Source organism: Petromyzon marinus, chromosome 5 (assembly GCF_048934315.1).
Source record: "Petromyzon marinus isolate PM22_M1 ecotype Great Lakes invasive population chromosome 5, UKy_Petmar_22M1.pri1.0, whole genome shotgun sequence".
In the NCBI taxonomy this organism is placed as follows: domain Eukaryota; kingdom Metazoa; phylum Chordata; class Hyperoartia; order Petromyzontiformes; family Petromyzontidae; genus Petromyzon; species Petromyzon marinus.
This window is the reverse complement of record NC_133671.1, coordinates 14811641-14831240: the sequence shown is the minus strand read 5'-3', so window position 1 is coordinate 14831240 and position 19600 is coordinate 14811641. Positions and strand designations below refer to the sequence as shown.

Sequence of the window (19600 nt, the reverse complement as noted above, 5' to 3'; positions counted from 1 at the left end):
GCTCCTTGGAATGTATTTTTATTATTATTACATCTTACACAAGTTTTAATTGTACACACAGTAATATTGCTGACAAACTGGTCGTGATGGGACCATATTAATAGTGTTTAGCGTTTTTCACAAAACTAATTATTTATACATCAAAGGCGTAAAATTAATCAATAATGTGATACAATAAAATCACCTTGTTAAATACTAAAACAACTTTACATTCAACAATAGTGATGTGAGTCGTGATGCACAGCATCATTATATTGGCGTGTGGTTGCGCGAGGGAAAAGTGGTTACGAATCATAGGTTTTTCCCTCTGCTGAATCATTTTACGGGACTAATCACTCGCCTTTATTAATGTCCCATACGTTCGGGACAGAGCGTGGATTTGCTCTTCAATAATACAACAGCAATTTGATCGGGACATCATTCCAAGGCGGTCACAAATGGGAGTGAGGACCGCGCTTCTTCTCCAGTGCTATCTGACGAAAGATGTTTGCCAGCTCCAGGGCACAGCCCCAGTGGATTGTCACCCCATAGCCACCGTGGCCGTAGTTGTGAATAATCTGAAAAACAAAAACACAGAAAAGTCAGGACAGACTCAGGCGCGGTTCGTCCACTCTGGGTGTTGGGGCGCCACTCCACCAAGCAACTGGAGATGTGAAACTATGTTTCTAATTAAAAAAAAAAAACTCTTCTATAAATTATTTTGTTGTGTTTAAATGTTTATATATATAATGATTATTTCAACGTGAATTGCCTAATAGAGATAACATTTGAAGTTGTTTGTATTAGAAACCGCTGCAACAACACAGTCTGATGGGGGAGGTCTCGGGGCGGCAGTGAAGGCGTCCGAGTGAGAGATATCCCTTCACTCATTGAGAGCAACTTCGCATTGTAGCCACGCCGTTTGAGACCCATTCAGGGCGGTGAAAAGGTGCCCATGGCTGTAATGACGATGTCACCACGCTAGGTTGCAGTGTGCAAATATAGCAGGGCACGGCTCTAGGAGGTTGTGAAGTGTGGCCTTGAGGATCGTGGGGACAGCATTTTAGTGCGTATAAATGCCTCACCGTTGGTAGATAATACAGTTACATCACCTTCATGGGAAGGCCAATAACATGACGAGATTTTTCTCAATTAGACCACCAAATTTTCAGAGGTCACTCAACAGCCCTACCTAGTGTAAATGTCACGAGCCGCCACTGGACAGACAGCCTCGTAGAACTCACAGCTGTGCGTATATAGTGAATTTTCCAGTTCACTTTTTATGCAGCTACAACTCGCATGTATGTACGTATATTGAACTTCTATCGCGCCGTACGTAGCCAACTGTGCTAATCAGAGGTGCACATGAAGCAAAACTTGGTGCAAGGTGAAATGTAAAAATCGACAGCATTTGATGTTTCGAGTGACAGCGTCTATATTTTGTAATGAGAGCAGCAACATTTGTATCATTCACGTACATTTTTTTTAATGCTCAAAGATGAAACCTGCATTGCCTCGAACCACGCGTCTTGAGTGCGTAACTGCGTTGCTACCCACTGAGTTGCCTGCCATATTGGGCTGGAGGCCCGAATTCTTCAGGCCAATATATATATATTTTTTTTTTTATACACGGGGCATGGCCTGAATTCCAAAAACAGAATTCAGGTTGAGCACGTCAACAAACGCTTCAATCAAAAATGTTGGGAGGTGGTGGGAACATTTGTCCTCCCTCCTTCCTCCTCCTTTTTAAAATCACCTTGTAATATTGTCAGCAGTGCAGTCTTGATCGAATACGAACAAAACTTTCTGGGAAAGTCTATCTCTAGAAAAAAAAACACAAACCAATTCTTTGCGATAAGTATCTCAGAAAATTATGGAAATATCAAATTATTAACCAACTTGAGTTGTTAATTGAATCGAGTTGGAGGAAAAGTCAGGCCAATTAGATTACCTTGGAGTCAACTTCATTTGGCTGTTCATGGAAACAAAGCAAAACATTGCTATAAGTGGTCAAACACTATTAGGACATATAATAGCCCTCCGATTGTATCAAATTAGGATTACTTTGGGAGGTCTTCGTCCAGTAGTGGATAGTCAATAATAATAATAATACTTGCATTTTTCAAAGCATCATTCATGAGAATTGCATTCCATAACGCTGTACATTTATTTGATGTCAGGACGAAATCCTATCTACAGAAGAAGTGCCCTCCCAGGTCTTCATCCAATTAGCCGCATCACCCATTACCCACGACATTTTACATAATTAACCTGTCAGTTTGGAACACCTACCATTGATTTAATGCGTGCAAAAATGTGATGAAATTGGAATTGTCGTCACGAATGAGTTTATTATAATTCATTTTCTCTTTTTACAAAATTGTACTTTATTACTAACGTGTTGGAATTTTTTTGAAGAAAGTAACATGGGCGTGTTTTTTTGTCCTCTCTTCCTTTAATTGTGAAATGCAACTTCACCTCGGATTGTATTGCTCCTCCTTGCCTGAGGCTTTCTCGCTCCAGGCGAATCGCATGCCTGGCTGGCCGCAGTCCAGCCCATTCTTCCACGAGGCGAGCTTTCTGAAAAGTCAAATAAATGACCGTTTTAAGCCAGCAAACGTGTCTGCTCACTCTCAAGCTTGAAGCCGACGGGTTTGTCATCACAGCCTTTCTTTTGCTGTAGTTCTACGCTCGTTATTTTCTTTTTTTACCTGTTGTTGGCTGTCCTTATAGTATGCACATTGGTGGCAAAATGTTACAATCTAAAAAAAAAAGGCATAACATGTAAAGGTGCAGCCCTGCATTTGATTGCTCACATCACTGCTGGCAGAAAGGAAGTATTAAAGAACCCCTCTTCCATGCTGGCCAGACGGTTCTGAAACATTGGTTAGCATCCACACTTCCGTATTTCATACTGCATTTTAACTATGCACACGCTTCTGTTTCCAATATAACTCCCAGCACTGGCTCTACAAATGTTTGATTTAGTTTCCAAGTAAGACGGAACAGGCATTTTTATCGAAAATCTCTGAATTCATATAAACCGTGTTATCTAAATTATAACACAATCTCCCCCCCCCCCGCCCCCGCCCCCGCCCCGTCCCATATTTTAAAGCATGATGTGTGTGTTGTTTGACCAGATGTGTTTAACTTTTTATGACACCGGGTATAGGTTTTGGGTGCTTCTTTTATTCAAGTGTATCTTATAATCAGAAGAACATGGAACTAATGCAAGGCAACAATCATTCTAAAGATGTAGAAGGCCATGCAACACGGGAAAGGACGTTTCCAACTCACGCTCAGGCTTGGCACGAGGTTGCAGCAGCCCTCCCAGATATTGGCTCTGTCTTTCTTGTCGATGCCTTGATTCCAGTTCCCCACCTGAAAGCAGCCGCCCAAGGCAACCACGCCAGAGCTCCTGTACAGCACAATTCACAAGAGCGCTCAATGTAATTGGCAAGCTTTGGGCAAAAACAAATGTGTAGAAATGTAAGCTGTATCCGTGTCATGATAATGGCGTTAACTTACCCTGGCAATATGTAGGGAGTTTCATACACGCCCTTATTTGTGTCGTGGGTGACGATGAAATGTTTTATCCAAGGAGCAAAGACCTTTTGGCGTGAAACGAACACAGTGCATTTTGACTATTAGGAATCCATTTTATAAATGCTGTTTTAGAGAATAGCATAGACTGGAACATACTCTGAAGCAATCAAATTTGTACCATCAGACATCACATTTCACGATTCTTCGCCCACTTTCATGAATTGCATGCAATCTACCGCGTGTTGACAAATCTGTAGGACTATAATGAGTTTTAAAATTGCCTTCAAGAAAAGTAGCAGGTAATTGTCCACAGCAGAAAGAAACAATTGGAACCAATTTGTCTATTTCATCCGTACCTTTTACCCCTCCGGTTCATCCTCCCACACTCTATTTGTCAGATCATTTTTAAATCAATGCACAGCATATTCACCTTCCCTTGTCTTGGCACGTGTGGATTTTTTCGTCCACCTGTGAAATGTGTGGTGACGTCATTCATCGTGTCCTGTCTGTGCCTTTGCCAGGCGCCCTGTCCATTGATTAATTGTCTGCCTGTCGCTCAGTCTCCCGGTCTTTTGTGGATGTCGAGATACGTGCGTCCGTACCTTCATCAGCTGCCCGCGAGCGGGCTGGAGAAGGGGGTCAGGCTGTAGGTCTCCTGCCCACACGCCAGTGCAGTTCAGGATCACGTCGTAGCTTGCACTCAGCTGTTATTAGAGCCACGCATTGACAATTGCCGATTCATGCACACGACAAAATAGTTGCATCGTAAACATTTTTATTTTGTTCAGTTTATCATGAAACAAGGGTACGATATACTACGTTATTCTTGAAAATGAAATATTAACATTTGAGAAAATCACTAATCCTATGCCTAAACTACTCGTGATGTGCAAATTAAACGCTTGTACAAGTGGCTTTTTAATTTATTTGGTTAATTTGGGTGGTGAAGGGAGGGTTACAAAACAACAACTTGGCAGGATCTTTTAAGTATTCTGATACAAATCTTAATTTAGTTTTATTTTGTTCGATGCCTTATGAAACACAAGTGGGTAATAAGAGCATTTTGATGTGTATGATATTTCAGTGGGTCACTACATTGAGTTAATTTGACGTTTGAGGAATTATTTACTGCATGAAGGTGCCCTGCTGCGTTGTGTGTTTGCTATATTAGATATGTTTTATTTATTTGAGCAGGATGGGCCGACTAAGCTGCACGGTATATATTCCATGGGTGACACTGCCACAATGCAGATGCTGTAAAGTACAGATGTTAATTAAAATCGTGGTTACATAGGTCACAATACTACACAAAAAGTATCTCTATGCGCTGTACATGTCACAAAAATTTTTGTAACATGCTGTACATGTTACAAGAATTATAAATATTGAGGGTTTACTCTCCAACACACCGGTGTGCAGAACTAGTAACGAATTGACATGTTTTGTTTACGTGACAAACCTTACTCATTGGCTGTGTCCGGTAGTGGCAAGTTGAACGACACATTTATATTTACACGATCCAACCCAAAAAAAAAACCTATATTATGGAGGAATCGGGAACCGGTCGAAAACAATCGATATAAAGACTAATACCCTCATTTATGCAGTCTCATTTTACGTACTTTTCGCTTTAACGTACTCATTGTACGTACTTTTCGCTTTAACGTACTCATTGTACGTACTTTTCGCTATAACGTACCCATTGTACGTACTTTTCGCTATAACGTACTCAACGCATTGATACCCAATCCCGTTTTTGCGTACTGTGTGGTTACCTCGCCTTAACGTACTCGAGATTATTCGAACTCTCCCGTAAAGACCCAGCGTTTTGTTACGTTGCACAGCGATATGCATGCGCCACATGTGAGCGTCCCTGGCTACAGCCGTCCCAAGCATGTGCACACGCAACTTTATGAAGATATTTTCCCCACATACCGTCATTTTGGAGACTATATTTAAAAACGCGTAACATATTTTAGTTTATATGATAAACAACGAATGATACGCATGGTATAATAGACAAGGCAACAGAGCTTGATATATCAATAACATACGCTTACTCTTCACACCCATGGTTGTACAGTATAGATGCGCTGTGAGTTACTCGGCATCCTCTGTTTTGGTGTTGTACTAGGTTAGGATCCATCGTCCCATTTGTTTGTTGCGATTAAAGTACTTTCGATGCATGGTCTGCTTTTCAGGAATGCGTCTTGGGGGGTAGTCCCGGGGCTATGCCGGTAGATATACAGAGCGTGACGACTCAATTATTTTTACAAACAAAAATAAAACGACGTGAAAATTCGACTTTGCTTACCTCACTAAATGAGTGGATTTTCTTCTGAATAAACTGCACTCCATAACTTTTCAACCTAAGGGGTCAAAAGAGAAAAATATTTTCAGTTAAATTAAATACGTTTTAGCACTTATTTTCTCCCGAATGTACCGATTGTTGTCGTACCGCCGTGCGATGTCAGCTGCGAGCAGTTTTGAAATTCCATTATTTGTCAGGTTGCAATGAAACATTTGAAGAATGACACAGGAAAAGCTAAATTCCACATTTGTTTCAGAGATATTAAGATCGAGTATTGAACACCTTTGTTGATTCCATTCACCAGACGCGTGAACTCTTGCTAAATTTAAAAAAAGTACGGGACATATCAACGTGAAACATTTTCCAGCGAAGTTATCACTTTCCAAAATTGGACGTGAATGTGCCCCTTCACACTTAATTTGTATTTAATGTTGGCCTTAATGCACGACTTAATGAGTGAGGGGGGTCACTTTCTCGACAGTGCAAGATGAAAACCCGTTGAAGCATGAGTCGCCTATCATGAAAAAGAACATTTAATGAAAGGACTTACTAACTTAACTTTGTCTCTCCCATGACGTCTGGACAACGTGGAAGAGTAGACAAATATCCTCTCGGGGGAGGGTGGGGGGGGCTCTCGAGAGTTTTCTCTCTTGGGGCCCCTTCCATCAAGCAGTGGCACGAGTAAGCAACTTCCAGCGCTGCACTTTTTTTTACCATTACAATTCATAGGGACTGTGAATTTACTGGCTTGAAGCAAACCTGGTTTCCACTTACTTGTTCATCAGCCAGGGGAGGTATTTTTTGCATTCCAGCATTAATGTAGTGTTAAACCACCCGTAGCTGAAACAAGAGTTGAGACATCACACGATGGCTGTTAACGTCTGTGCTCCGGCACTTTGCAAGGCGGCGAACATCGGTTGACCGAGTAAATGTTGCGAAACTCCCTTGCCGTGGGCGTCGAGGTCCCATACCCTGACTTTACAGAAGACGATACAAGAACGTGTTTTCTCAGAGTGCTCCGGTTTCCTCCCCCATGTAAACACTCATTAATTGGCCTGGGACACCTTAATAGAAAGAGGACCACAGAGCTTGGTGGGGGGGGGGGGGGGCGGATTTGGCGTCAGCTCACCGCCCGGCTACCTGTCCCACTTGTCTCTGATTCTTCACACCTCCGAGTCGTTTTCTCTCTTCAGGAGTGAGCGAATACTGTGCAGCGGCGCGTTACAAGCTGGAATTATTATTATTATTAACAGAGCAGTGAGGTCACTGTCCTGGTAAGAAACATACGAGGCATTGTGCTAGACCAAAGAGCCGCTCTTGAGATATTGAGGGTTTTTTTATTTATTATTAACGAATTCTAAAAAAAAAAATCTTGTTATTTTGTTTTTCGACCCCTGACCATGGGAGTACAGTTCACCATCGAAGTCCAGTTTACCATGAAAGTCAAGTTTACCATGGGCAGTAGTCGCAACCTGTGGCTCCGGAGCCATATGCGACTCTTCAAGGACTGTTTTGTGACGTTTTCTTTGTATTAAGGATCGTCTCAAAATAACATGCACTGCGACTCTTGAGATACTGAGTTTTTTTTTACAGATTTCTAAAAAATAGCCGTTCTTGTAATTTTGGTTGCCGATCCCATTACATTCCACGGGTCAAAAAAATATCTAAAATACAAAATAAACTGCACCTCCACCCTGGAAACATCTTCAGCTCGTCGACTGTGAGGTGCCTGAATCCCAAGACAATGTCCTTCCAGGCAGGATCCTAGTGATACAAGACGAGCATAAATAATTATATTTCAACTTAAAACTTTCGTGACTGCAGGAATTCATATTCTTTGGTTCTTTTGGTAAAGTCACGTAGATAGAAGAAAAGTAATAATAAAAAAATAAAGTGAATAAAAAATGATTATAAAAACAAAAACCACTAATGTAGACTGTAGCCTGGTTCTTAATCAGAGTGTACTGGCAGTCTATAATGTAGACTGTAGCCTGGTTTTTAACCTCGGTGAGCGTACTGGGAGTCTATAATGTAGACTGCAGCCTGGTTTTTAAGCTTGGTGAGCGTATCGGCAGTCTTAATAACCATTGCTACAGTCTACATTACAGACTACCAGTACACTCACCAATCTTAATAACCAGGCTACATCTACATTATAGACTGCCAGTACACTCACTCTGATTAATAACCAGGCTACAGTCTACATTAGTGTTATTATTTTATTTTTATTCACTTTATTTTGTATTATTATTTCTATATCTACGTGACTTTACCGAAAGAACCAAAGAATATGATTATATTTCGTGGCCTTGGACCAAACACATGTTAAAATTAGTTCGCGTGCACTAATAATCTAGCTACTGCAGTGATAGGAGGCCTCAATAATAAGTCGGAATTAAATTGTAAATGTTCCTGCTTCTGTGCGATTTGTAGTTGTCATTGTAAATGGATAAATTATGACATTTCTAATCTGCGAAGTTTACAATGCATGCCAGTATAACAATTGTCACGTTCAGTATAAAATAATTGCAACAAAAAATGCAAGCATGGTCTTGAAGTGCATTAATGGCATTAAGAATTCGCCTCTTGTATGGCACTGATTTGCTGCTGATTGGCTGTCCTTATGGTAGTTTGTGTTTTGATGGCAAAATGTCAATTAGTACTGCATACAAGGTAAAGGTGCAGCCCTGCAATTGCTAGCTCACACCACTGCTGGTGGAAGGGTCTCCACCAGAGGGAGGTTGAGAGAGCCTATTATATACAACATATACACATCTAAAAACATATATTCTGACACATTCAATTGCATGCATCGCGAGCTTAGATAATTGAAATGACAGTAATTTATTAATTCGCGCATCGCTACAATCCCAATGATTAGTACCAGGCGTGATGACATACGTGTCTATAATCTGGCACTTTTGAGGATGGTGTTGGTGAATCGTGCTGAGGTCATGTGCAGGAGCGACCCATGTTGCAGGAGCAGTGATGCGCTTGTATAAATCAGTCGAGCAAGTGAATTGCTTAAGTATCTGCAGCAGAATAAAAACAATGTGATGTCCTTACTGGGACTGGGGTTTCAAACAGGTTGTAGCCAGACTGGAGGAAAAGGCCCATCTCGCTTGCTTCAGGAGAGTTGACCAAACCCAAGAGATAGTCGAAGGTTTCTTTGTTCCATTGCCTGAAAAGGTAAAGATTATTACGGAAAATTACATACGGGTGACTGCAACGTGAACAATCTGCAAGGTATCCTTTTACTGGTAGGAACGAAGTTGTAAACTGAGCGTACCAGCCTGCAATTGATTAATGTGTCCGTCCGTCCCCTTTCAATACTTTCACGAAGTGAAATCTCGTGCTGTTGGGGTGTAAAAATAAAATTGCGCAAAATTCCAATGTTCCTACCAGCCCACCCTGCGGGGACCTGTTCTGAGACTCCAACCAAAAGCAATCAATAGAGGAATTTTCTTTGCTGTGATCATCCCAGACCAACGCCTCAGCTCTCGGAGGGGCTAGCAGGATTGAGCCTGGATAGTGCTTGGATGGGTGACAACCATGTGCACCGGATACTCATAGGTGACTGCACGGCACAAAAAAATGAATTGTTGTACTGTACCTTCTATGCACCCACATCTATGCCACTACACACCTTCACCAACTCCCACTCACTGGCATGGTGGAGTTCGGTCAAATCAACACTTCGACCTGCACAGCGTGGGGAGGTCCTCATCAAACAGTGGCAGTCGACGCTAATTCTGCTGCATTATGCATTTGCAATGCGGTACAACGCTTCACTTTATCTCATATAATAAGCGGACGACGGTGTGTTTCACCGGGTAAACATTACATTTCGGCCCGTGTAACGCCGTCATCTGCAAACTTCTTGGCAAGTTTGCCAATGACAGCGGGCAAATTGGAAGAACAGAGCCACGGGGGGGGGGGTGGTCGCCGCCGCGGCCCGACACAGCCCGCGAAGAAGACGACTTCGCGAGTCGCACGCTCGCCGGCACACCACAAATTTCTCCCGCACTGCGATCGGCGCAAGAGTCGTCAGCCGCGGCCACGTTGCCATCGGCCTCGATTCACGCCAGGCGGCGGGGGGGCGGGTCAGGGGTGAGCGGTGAGCGGTGTGCGGTGCGACTCGGGTGTCCCAGCAGGCACACTTTTCAGCGGGAGACATCTCGCCCAGGGCGTACGGCTGCCAGAACCCCGCCGAGCCGTCGCCCGTGGTGTGCGGGGAGAAGGCGTCAGCGTAGACGGTGATGTGGAGGTCGGGAGCCTCGTGCCGGCAGCGCTCGTAGACGCCCTGCGCCGACGAGAGTCCGATGACTCCCGCGCCCACCACGGCCACTCGCATCGTGTCAGCCTTGGCGGCTGTTCTCAAACGTTCACCTGCGATTTAAGAGATTAAAGAAATATATATACAATTTTCCGCTCAAATGTGCATTTTAGGAGGTGCTCATAGGATTGCCACCTGTGCAGTGCCGGATTATCCGAGTGGCAAAAGCGGTGGCGGGCCGGGTATTTTACGCCAAAGTTTAAATTTATCTTAGATGATGCTACGTTACGTGCTAGCTAGTTTTACTTCAGTTCGCTAACTGGCCCTCCGATCACGCCACACGAAAACGCTAACGTCGTTGGCTAGGCCAGCTGGAAGACTCCGGGTGTGACAAAGAATACGCCCAACATGGCAAACTCGAAATCTGATTGGTTAAAGAATATGACAATCAACAACATCGTCCCCAATTTCTTCAACAGCAGAAGGGGTTCACTTGACATTCTGAAGGCCTCAGGGTAGATTTTTCACCCGGAGACAGCACAGGTGGAAAATCTGATTGGATACAAGCTCTAACGCATATGAGCTGCACTGGAAGCAGGGAAACTGATAGAGAGAGAAGCATGAAATGACGTTAATAGACTGATGGGAACGAACTTTGTAAAATACATGTAGCGTTAATGAAAAATTTTATTAAATTATAAAATATAATTTTCTGATTCTGACAATCTCTAGGCCAGCAGAGAAGGCCTTGCTGGCCCTGACGGCCCGCCTCTGCAAAAGTAGCTACATATGTAGTAGTAGTCATAGCTACAGGCCCCGCACTGTAAGGGCCCTGCGCTAAACGCTTTGAAGCTATCAATTCCGGTTCAGTGATTCTGCACTTGCTCTATTACTATAGTACTATACTGCCTTCAACTTTTATGAACCACTGGGTGTTTATGGTTAGCGATTTGTCCAATCTACTATGCAAGTCAAACATTTATGTTTTAATACTTGTGTTTTTTTAAATTTAGGGCCCCTTTAGAACACATGCTAGAGGGCCCCCCCTAGCTTAATCTAGCACTGCAACTGTGTTCGGGGTTTGACCTCGACAGTCTGGGGAAATGCCGCCTGATTTTTAAGGGGAGTATAAAACGATTTGTAGCAATATCTGGTGGTATTGTGTTGAGCTTTATCACAGTATACTGCATAGTTGTGATATACCTAGGCTGAGTGAGAAATGCGTCCTAGTTTGGTCTGTCGAGGTGCTCTGCTCCTGCTTACAGCTCTCAGCCAGTGGTGGAAATTCTCAATTCCTGTGGCAGGGATGAGTTTCTTCAGAGGACAACCACTAATAACCTTCTGACAAAGTCGTACTATATTTTATAATTCGATGCAAAAGCATGATTCAGTTTCAGTATTCAGTTCATTTATTTGGTATAGCCCTGTGAGCCATTCGACTCTTGAATCGGGTGCAACCACAACAAACAAAAAAACAAAAACACGAACAAGAAAACATTAAAGTGACTATGGCACTGTGCAAACAGAAAATCCATGAAAAAAACAGCAAAATATTCCTGAAAAAGCACCGTACACCAACGCTGTGTGCAAAAATCCCAGTGGGATGCAAGTCAAATAACAACAATAACCATAAGAAAACTTAGATTAAGGCCGTCAGTCTAACTCCATACTACAACAAAACAAACGCGGACAAACCAAAAAACTTTTCGAAATCAAAAATTAAAGCCATAATTGCAGTGTAACAGTGATCATAAGAACTGTGACCGAATTTTTTACGTAAACTACATAAATAACATGCAACACCAAACCCTAGAGCCATAGCTGGCTGCATGAGTTACTCCACAACAACAGAAGCATCAGTCGGAGTATCAAATTTTTCAAGGCACCTTTAAGATCAGCACGCTAAATCAAAATACAGATAATACTTTGCAGCGTTATCCGGAGCGAAACATTTTATTTTATTTTACGCCAATGAATAGCAGTGGCAGCTAGGGGTGTACAACTCCTCTAGTAGAGCAGTTTTGAGAGAAGATCTCATTGGTAGCGATTCAAGTTGCAGTTTATTGGCAATAGCATTCCAGACCCTGGGGGCATCAATAGCAAAGGCCCTTCCTCCAGTTTTTGTACGGCAATAGGGAATGTGAAGCTGGTAAATGAGCGAAGACCTGAGGTCAAATTTGTTCTATGAAACAGAGAGGAGATCCAGCAGGTAGTCTGCGGATTTTTTTGTAAGTACATCGTGAATAAATAAGATCTGGTGCACAAGCCGTCGAACATTAAGAGATGTTAAGTTTGACCCAATGTAGAGATCACAGTGGTGAGTCCTATATGGGCAGTTCAATGTAAATCTTAAGGCGAGTGATAGATGTAATCAAGCTTCTTCAGTACTTGGTGCTGATTTAAACACGATGTCACAGTAGTCAAGTAGAGGCAGTATGGTAGCTTTTATCAATTCCAAACGGAACATATGGGGGAAGCAGTGCTTTTGTTGATATAGAAAACCAATTTTTATTTTATTATTTTTACCAATATAATCAATGTGATCTTCAAAATTCAGTTTTGAATCCAGGATGACCCCAAGATACTTATAGATCTTGACTTGCTCTATTTGATAATTATTTAAGGAATATAATTGGGGAAAAATAACTTCCTGCTTTAGTCCTGGTGAGAAGCATAGCACCATGGTTTTGGACGTATTCAGGACTAGTTTAAGAGCAACTAGCTGATGTTGTAGTTTGTTGAAATCACCCTGGAGCTTAGCAATCACGTCATCCGGAGAGCGGCCAGCAGTAATCAGTATCGTGTCATCTGCAAATTTTTTTACCCTGGAATGATCCAGGTCAGTGCCCAAGTCATTGACATATAGAGAACAAAAGGGGGCCGAGGATGGAACCCTGTGGAACTCCTTTTGTTATTTTAATACTATTTGACCTCCAACCATCTGTGAATACAGTTTGGGTGCGAGAAAAGAGGTAATTTTGTAACCATTTTACTATATCAAAAGCTTTGGACAGGTCAAGAAAAAGACAGGCACAGTACTGCTTATTATCAAGGCTACTGTAAATGTGATTCAGAGAGTCTAATGCAGCAGATGTGGTGCTGTATTTTTTTCGGAACCCAGATTGTTTTAGATGTAATAGATTGTTGGTGGACAGGAAACTGCTAATTTGATACTTCAATAATTTTTCAAAAATTTTCATCAACGGGGACAAAATTGAGATAGGTCGGTAGATATTTGGATCATCTTTAGGGCCCCCTTTGTGAAGTGGATGGGCATAGGAATGTTTCCATTCTAGAGGAACTGATGCTTCTTTGATGGACAGGTTGAAAATATGGGCTATAGGTTTGTATATTAGGTGACCAACAGTTAGTAGAGTAAAGACGGGAATACTATCTGATGGGTAGAGGAGGACCCTTTGAGGTAGGACAGTTGTTTCAGAACATTACTTTCGTGGATTGGCTGGAAACTAAATTCGTTTAATGTTTTGGACAGGGGTGTAGGAAAAGATTACCAGCGTCAGAAAAATGAAGGTTAAAATTGTCAACTATTTGTTTGGGATCTGCAAAATATTCCCCATTTCGGTTAAGCTCAACGGGCAGATTGCCTGTTTTGGATGCCTTTTCGATACATTTGATTGTTTTCCAGAAAATCCTGGCATTTCCATGTGATTCCAGGAGAGTGGAGGAAAAGTAGGCATTTATTGCATGCCGTATTTTTTTGTCGCATCTATTCCTTAAAATCCTGTATTCTAGCCAGTCATTGATCAAATTACTTATCTGAGCACATGCCCAAGCCGTGTCCCTAGTTTTCATGAGCTTTGTAATCAAAAGATCAAACCATGGTGGGCGGTTGCCTTTAGTTTTAAATCTAACCAACGGAGCATGTTTGTTAAGAATTTGGAGAAACGTGTACCTGAAGGTCTCCTAAGCCATTGTCAGGTGGGGATATCACAGACCTTGTCAATATCCGAGTGAAGCATATCATTAGTAAATACCTGAGTGTTGAAGTGTCTCATAGAGTGCTTCTCAACCAATTTAGGGGGGGGCTTTGGGTCTGGCTGATGATCTCACCTCAAAAATGAAGGCGTGATCACGAAGGTTATTACCCTGAACACCAGTCAGTGTGAAATTGTGAGGGGCATTTGTCAATTGGACGTCAAGCAGAGATGACTGTCCCGGATTTTTTAGGTTGGGTCTTGTGGGGACATTTATTAATTGAAACAGGTTAAATTTATCTGCAAAATTTGTGGCCACGGCCGGCGGGTTTAGCCAATTCCAATTTAGACCACCTACTAAAACTATTTCACCTTTAGGGAGGCCCCCAAAAAGCTCTCTCAGTGCAGATGCAGCTTCAACATCCTTCCCACTAGGTGGTCTATAGAAGTACACTACCAACATCTGTTGATTATTTGGGAGAGTTATTCTGAGAGCCAGACATGCAAAGCAACATTTTTTAAACAAGGAGTGAGCTAGTGAACATGCAATAGTATTATGAACATAGATGGCAATTCCACCTCCTTTAGATCCTCAGTCAAGCCGAAAAAGGTTGTAGTTGTCAATCGTAATCTGCAAGTCATTGATGGCAGGAGTGAGAAATGTTTCTGTTAGGCAAAAAATGTCCAGGTCAAGATTTGACACTTCTAGTTTTAGTTGACTTAATTTAATCACAAGCCCTCTGATGTTGACATGTAGAACACCAACACCTTTCCTGCCAGAAAAATCTACAGAATTATACGAGTTCTTTAAATTTGGGCCAGGATGATGCTCAATACCACCCAGAAATAAGAAAAGTAGAATTAATAGTTTGCACAAGTATTTTCTGTGAAAGGATGAAGAGCGGCAAACCTTGGACGAATAGCAGTAGCTCGCAGATGGTGTTATTTTTAAGAGCAGAATGAAGTTTGGAAGGAGTGCTGGTGAAGTAATGGGACAAAGATAGGGTTTAAAAGGATACAATGATGGAGTGTAGAAGTGTCTATAAGCTGTTTCATTTGCAGGTGCAGTGGCAAATCGAGCAACAAGTATGGATGCAAAGTAACGAGGGTAGTCGTTTGTCGAGTTGAGTGTGGCACTAGATATGGCCGGGAGGGACAGCAGTAGGATACACAGCAGGAGAATTGCCATCTCTAAAATATCCAGGGTAAACACAGATTAACACAAGCGGAAAAGAAAAAATATATATACTTGTAGGCCGAGCGCGAGAATACGTCTTGCCGCACTCGTCACACATGCACGGATTCTCGCCCGTGTGCTAGGGTTGAACAGCCCCCCCCAGATAGAGACAGCAGATTATTGGCTGCTGTGGGCTCAACTGTACCGCTTACACCGCCTCCTTTCCCCGCCGCAGGGTGGTGCTCGAGCTAGCCCTCCTTGAGCTCAGCCCACGACTGGAATGTCGTTTCGTGGCCTCTCGTGTCTCTGCTGCCCGACCAGACGGCCCCACTGAAGCCCACACAGGGGACTCTTCATTCACGACCCTTGGCCGTCTTGACGATCTCCGTGAAGTTTTCCAGGATGGAACGCCTTGGCAGGAACACAGCTTGGGGTCCGTGGCAATGTTGCCTTGGCAGGAACACAGCTTGGGGTCCGTGGCAATGTTGCCTTGGCAGGAACACAGCTTGGGGTCCGTCGCAATGTTGCCTTTGCAGGAATACAGCTTGGGGTCCTTCGCAATGTTGCCTTGGCAGGAACACAGCTTGGAGTCCGTGGCAATGTTGCCTTGGCAGGAACACAGCTTGGGGTCCGTCGCAATGTTGCCTTGACAGGAACACAGCTTGTGATCCGTCGCACTATTAACTAGGCCTCACTCAGGCTGCGCCATGTGCGCGATTAACTAGGCCTCACTCAGGCTGCGCCACGTGCATGATTAACTAGGCCTCACTCAGGCTGCGCCACGAGCATGATTAACTAGGCCTCACTCAGGCTGCGCCATGTGCGCGATTAACTAGGCCTCACTCAAGCTGCGCCATGTGCACGATTAGCTAGGCCTCACTCAGGCTGCGCCAGGTGCGCGATTAACTAGGCCTCACTCAAGCTGCGCCATGTGCACGATTAGCTAGGCCTCACTCAGGCTGCGCCAGGTGCACGATTAGCTAGGCCTCACTCGGGCTGCGCCTGTGGATAATTTACTAGGCCTCACTCAGGCTGCACCCGGTGCACGATTAGCTAGGCCTCACTCAGGCTACGCCACGTGCATGATTAACTAGGCCTCACTCAGGCTGCGCCATGTGCGCGATTAACTAGGCCTCACTCAGGCTGCGCCAGGTGCGCGATTAACTAGGCCTCACTCAGGCTGTGCCAGGTACACACACGAGTGTACATCACTACACTATCACACACACACGAGTGTACATCATTACACTATCACACACACATGAGTGCACATCACTACACTATCACACACAGTGTACCTCACTATACTATCACACACACAGTGTACATCACTACACTATCACACGAATGCACATCACTGTTTGAACGCAGAAGTCCCTCTCGTCACGGCCATGAAGCTATGAAGCTGCTGAACTACATTTGCTGGGGGTGGCCTCCAAAATAAAATCCAGAAATAATAGGCGACGTTTCGGCAATGGCCCTTACAACACACAAGTATTATAATCACGTCTCACTCTCACACAGGCTCACTCACACACACGGCTCACTCACACACACTCACACGCAGCTCACACACAGCTCATTCTCACTCACATTTTCACACATTCTCACGCACAGTTTACACTCACGCAAAACAACTCACACGCTGCTACACACGCTGCTACACACGCCGCCGCCATTTCACGTATGTGTATAAAGATATTTAGGCTCGCTGGTCTCGTCATGAAACTGCTGAGTCAACTCACAACCAGGGTTTGAACACAACATTCTGATTGCGAGTTGCTCACCCTATGGCCAAGCCACCCAGCTGGCAATAGTGCATTATCATTCATCACCGATGCATATAAATGCCCTTCAAAATACCAATGAACATGTTCATTTTCAAATATCAAGTGATTCTGGAATGTAAAGCAGTTAAAACCCAGGACAGAAAGTTAAAGGTGAAATCTTAAAGGTGCAGCCGTGCAATTTCTTGGCAATTTCATCACCCTTCAGATACGCCACATCGTGTCATCTTCCACAGTGAGAACACGCCTCAAGACGCAATTCTTCTGGCGAGCCTTTGAGTGACAATGAACTGGGCTCCGCGCCTCTGAGGCGCCTCTCGAACGATAGTCCGTTTGCGAAAGTTGTCTCGTCGTCAATAACAACATGGACACAAACAAGGAAAGTTGGACAAATTTTGAATTTGGGCAAGTAAGCATGGAGGGAGGTGCGCGCTTTCAAGTGCCTACAGACAATGAGTACAAAGGATCAGAGAACAAACACAAATTAAGGACATCAACATTTACCCCGAAGGAAAGGAGGTGGGCAGGACACATCGCTCGACGGGTTGACGGGTGATGGATGAGACTGGTCATGGAATAACAACCAAAAGAGGGGAAAACGCTCGATAGGACGCCCCTCGCGGATATGGGGCAATGAGATTGACGCCTCTGCAAGACGGAGAAAATTTTGTTTTGCATCAAGGGACTGTGTGGGATGCCGATGGCATTAGGGGTGGCCTTCATCCATCAGTGGATAGATCATGGCTGGTGGAGATCAAGACTATATGGTGCAGTTCGGACCATCGGTCGCTTGTCACATGCTGGGCATAACCTTGATGTGTCCTTGCATGTCCCCAGCTTCCAAAACAGCCTAATCCCCTTTTAAAACCAAAGTTAACATCGCGTTATCCATTAACTACTCACTTCTCACTTCAAGGCATTGCAGATAATAGACTGTATGGACGCAGAATATTTTAACCATTACGAAGTGTTCTAATCCTACAGAGAAGTCAACGTGATAATAGAAAGTAATATTGAATTAATGGCCACACTGAGGTCAAACAATGGCCACGTTTATCTAATCTACCCCCTGCCAAATGTTAACCCAGCAGTACAATGGGTACACCACAGTTCGGCTATCAGCAGGTTCATGTGTGATGGGGTGAAGTGTGGGTAATCCCACGTCTTCCAATGTATGTGTATGTTGAACTTCTTTCGCACCGTATGTAGCCAACCGTGCTAACCGGAGGTGCGGGGGAAAGACAACAAACTGAACACAAAAATCAGTTCTAAAGAAAGTAGTTTGCCATCTAGATTTAAAAGTGCATAGCTCCAGTGGCTTCCTACTATCGGAAGGAAGAGCGTTCCTCACGGCCGCAGAAGGGCATCTGAAAGCGCGCGATGCGGTGACCGTCTTTGTTCGATGGCGAGCAGGTAAAAGCCGCTGCTGCGAGGATTAAAAGACGTCTGGCCCGAGTGGAAGAGTAGACCAAATGCCCTCCAGCGGGGTTCTCTTGAGCCCCCTCTACTAGTGGAAGGCCCTCATGCCAGCAGTGGCATGAGAATGAAATTGCAGGGCTGCATCACTACATATGCTGCAAAATAACATGGGGGGGAATACATAAATAAAGGATGCTTTCTTATTCTTATGCTGTAACAGTTAACAATACGAGCTATTACTTGTTTACGTGCTTCCCGTGTACAAAGTGCCCCTTTGGTCCCGGGTAGCCACTCATTTATTTCTGAGACAGGCACGAACAAACTTAAACATGACCTCCGCCAACGCGCCTCGCTCGGTCATTTCACAATCTCAGAGATAATTAGCTTAATGGCCCTTACTCTTTCTGCCTGATGACACGCTTAAGTTGATAGAGCAATAGTGTGCGTTTCACACGGGGAGACGGACGTAAAACGACGACAGCGGCGTGAAGGCGATTCGGACATGAAAGCAGGGCAGGGGAGGCTTACCTTGGCCGAGCAAAGCCGACGGCACAGATGGACGACGTGTGACTCTCCCGCTCTGAGTGATTGCTTTGCGTGATTTACAGATTTTGCAACTTAAGCATCCGTGTTTGCCCAACGGAGACAAAGTCCGTTTCTTTTTTTGCGGACCTCCACCGTACCGTTTGGCTGGAGATTTGTTTTTTTTTTAACCCATTCGACGCCCCCCTTTCTAAGTGCGCCACACAGCCGTGCAAAAAAAAAACAAGCACACTTGGCTTTGCGAAGGATTTGGCCGTAGTTAGGCCACTTGAGGGAAATTGGAGCTGCAAGTAGCAACACAAACAGGCTGGTTTATTACTTGCCCGCGCCCCCCACCCCCCCCAAAAAAAAAACTAATAACGCATGTCACGTACAATCTCAATTCAAAGGAAGGGGGCTCAGAATTAGCATTTCAAAAAACCGTGTTGGAAAACTGGGTCACAAAGGCTTTGTGCGCAGCGTGATTTTTCTTTTGCGTTTATAAAATTTCCACTGATTTGCATTTGAAAGTAAATGCAGTAAATAATCTCCCTTTGTAATTTTACAACACCGTGCTCGTTGTTTTTCTCATTATTTATTATCTGCCAATTCTTTATTACGTTTGATAAATTACCACGCTAGAGATGC

At 43.8% G+C, this 19600-nt stretch overlaps 1 protein-coding gene across 2 annotated transcripts; it reads right to left on the bottom strand.

The window, feature by feature from the left end:
* Positions 1-2: 2 nt before the first annotated feature.
* Positions 3-19289, bottom strand: DAO (D-amino acid oxidase). 2 transcript variants are annotated; one of them, XM_032947068.2, is made up of 11 exons: positions 18959-19289; positions 9997-10225; positions 8903-9017; positions 7524-7600; positions 6611-6676; positions 5840-5894; positions 4128-4229; positions 3508-3590; positions 3277-3397; positions 2458-2559; positions 3-557 (listed from the first exon to the last, which is right to left on the bottom strand). In XM_032947068.2, the coding sequence occupies exons 2-11, from the start codon at positions 10188-10190 to the stop codon at positions 432-434; spliced, it is 1041 nt and encodes a 346-aa protein (XP_032802959.2). In that variant the 5' UTR covers positions 10191-10225; positions 18959-19289; the 3' UTR covers positions 3-431. The 2 variants fall into 2 exon arrangements, with proteins under 2 accessions (XP_032802959.2, XP_032802958.2); XM_032947067.2 differs by lacking the exons at positions 9997-10225; positions 18959-19289 and adding an exon at positions 9681-9958.
* Positions 19290-19600: the final 311 nt, after the last annotated feature.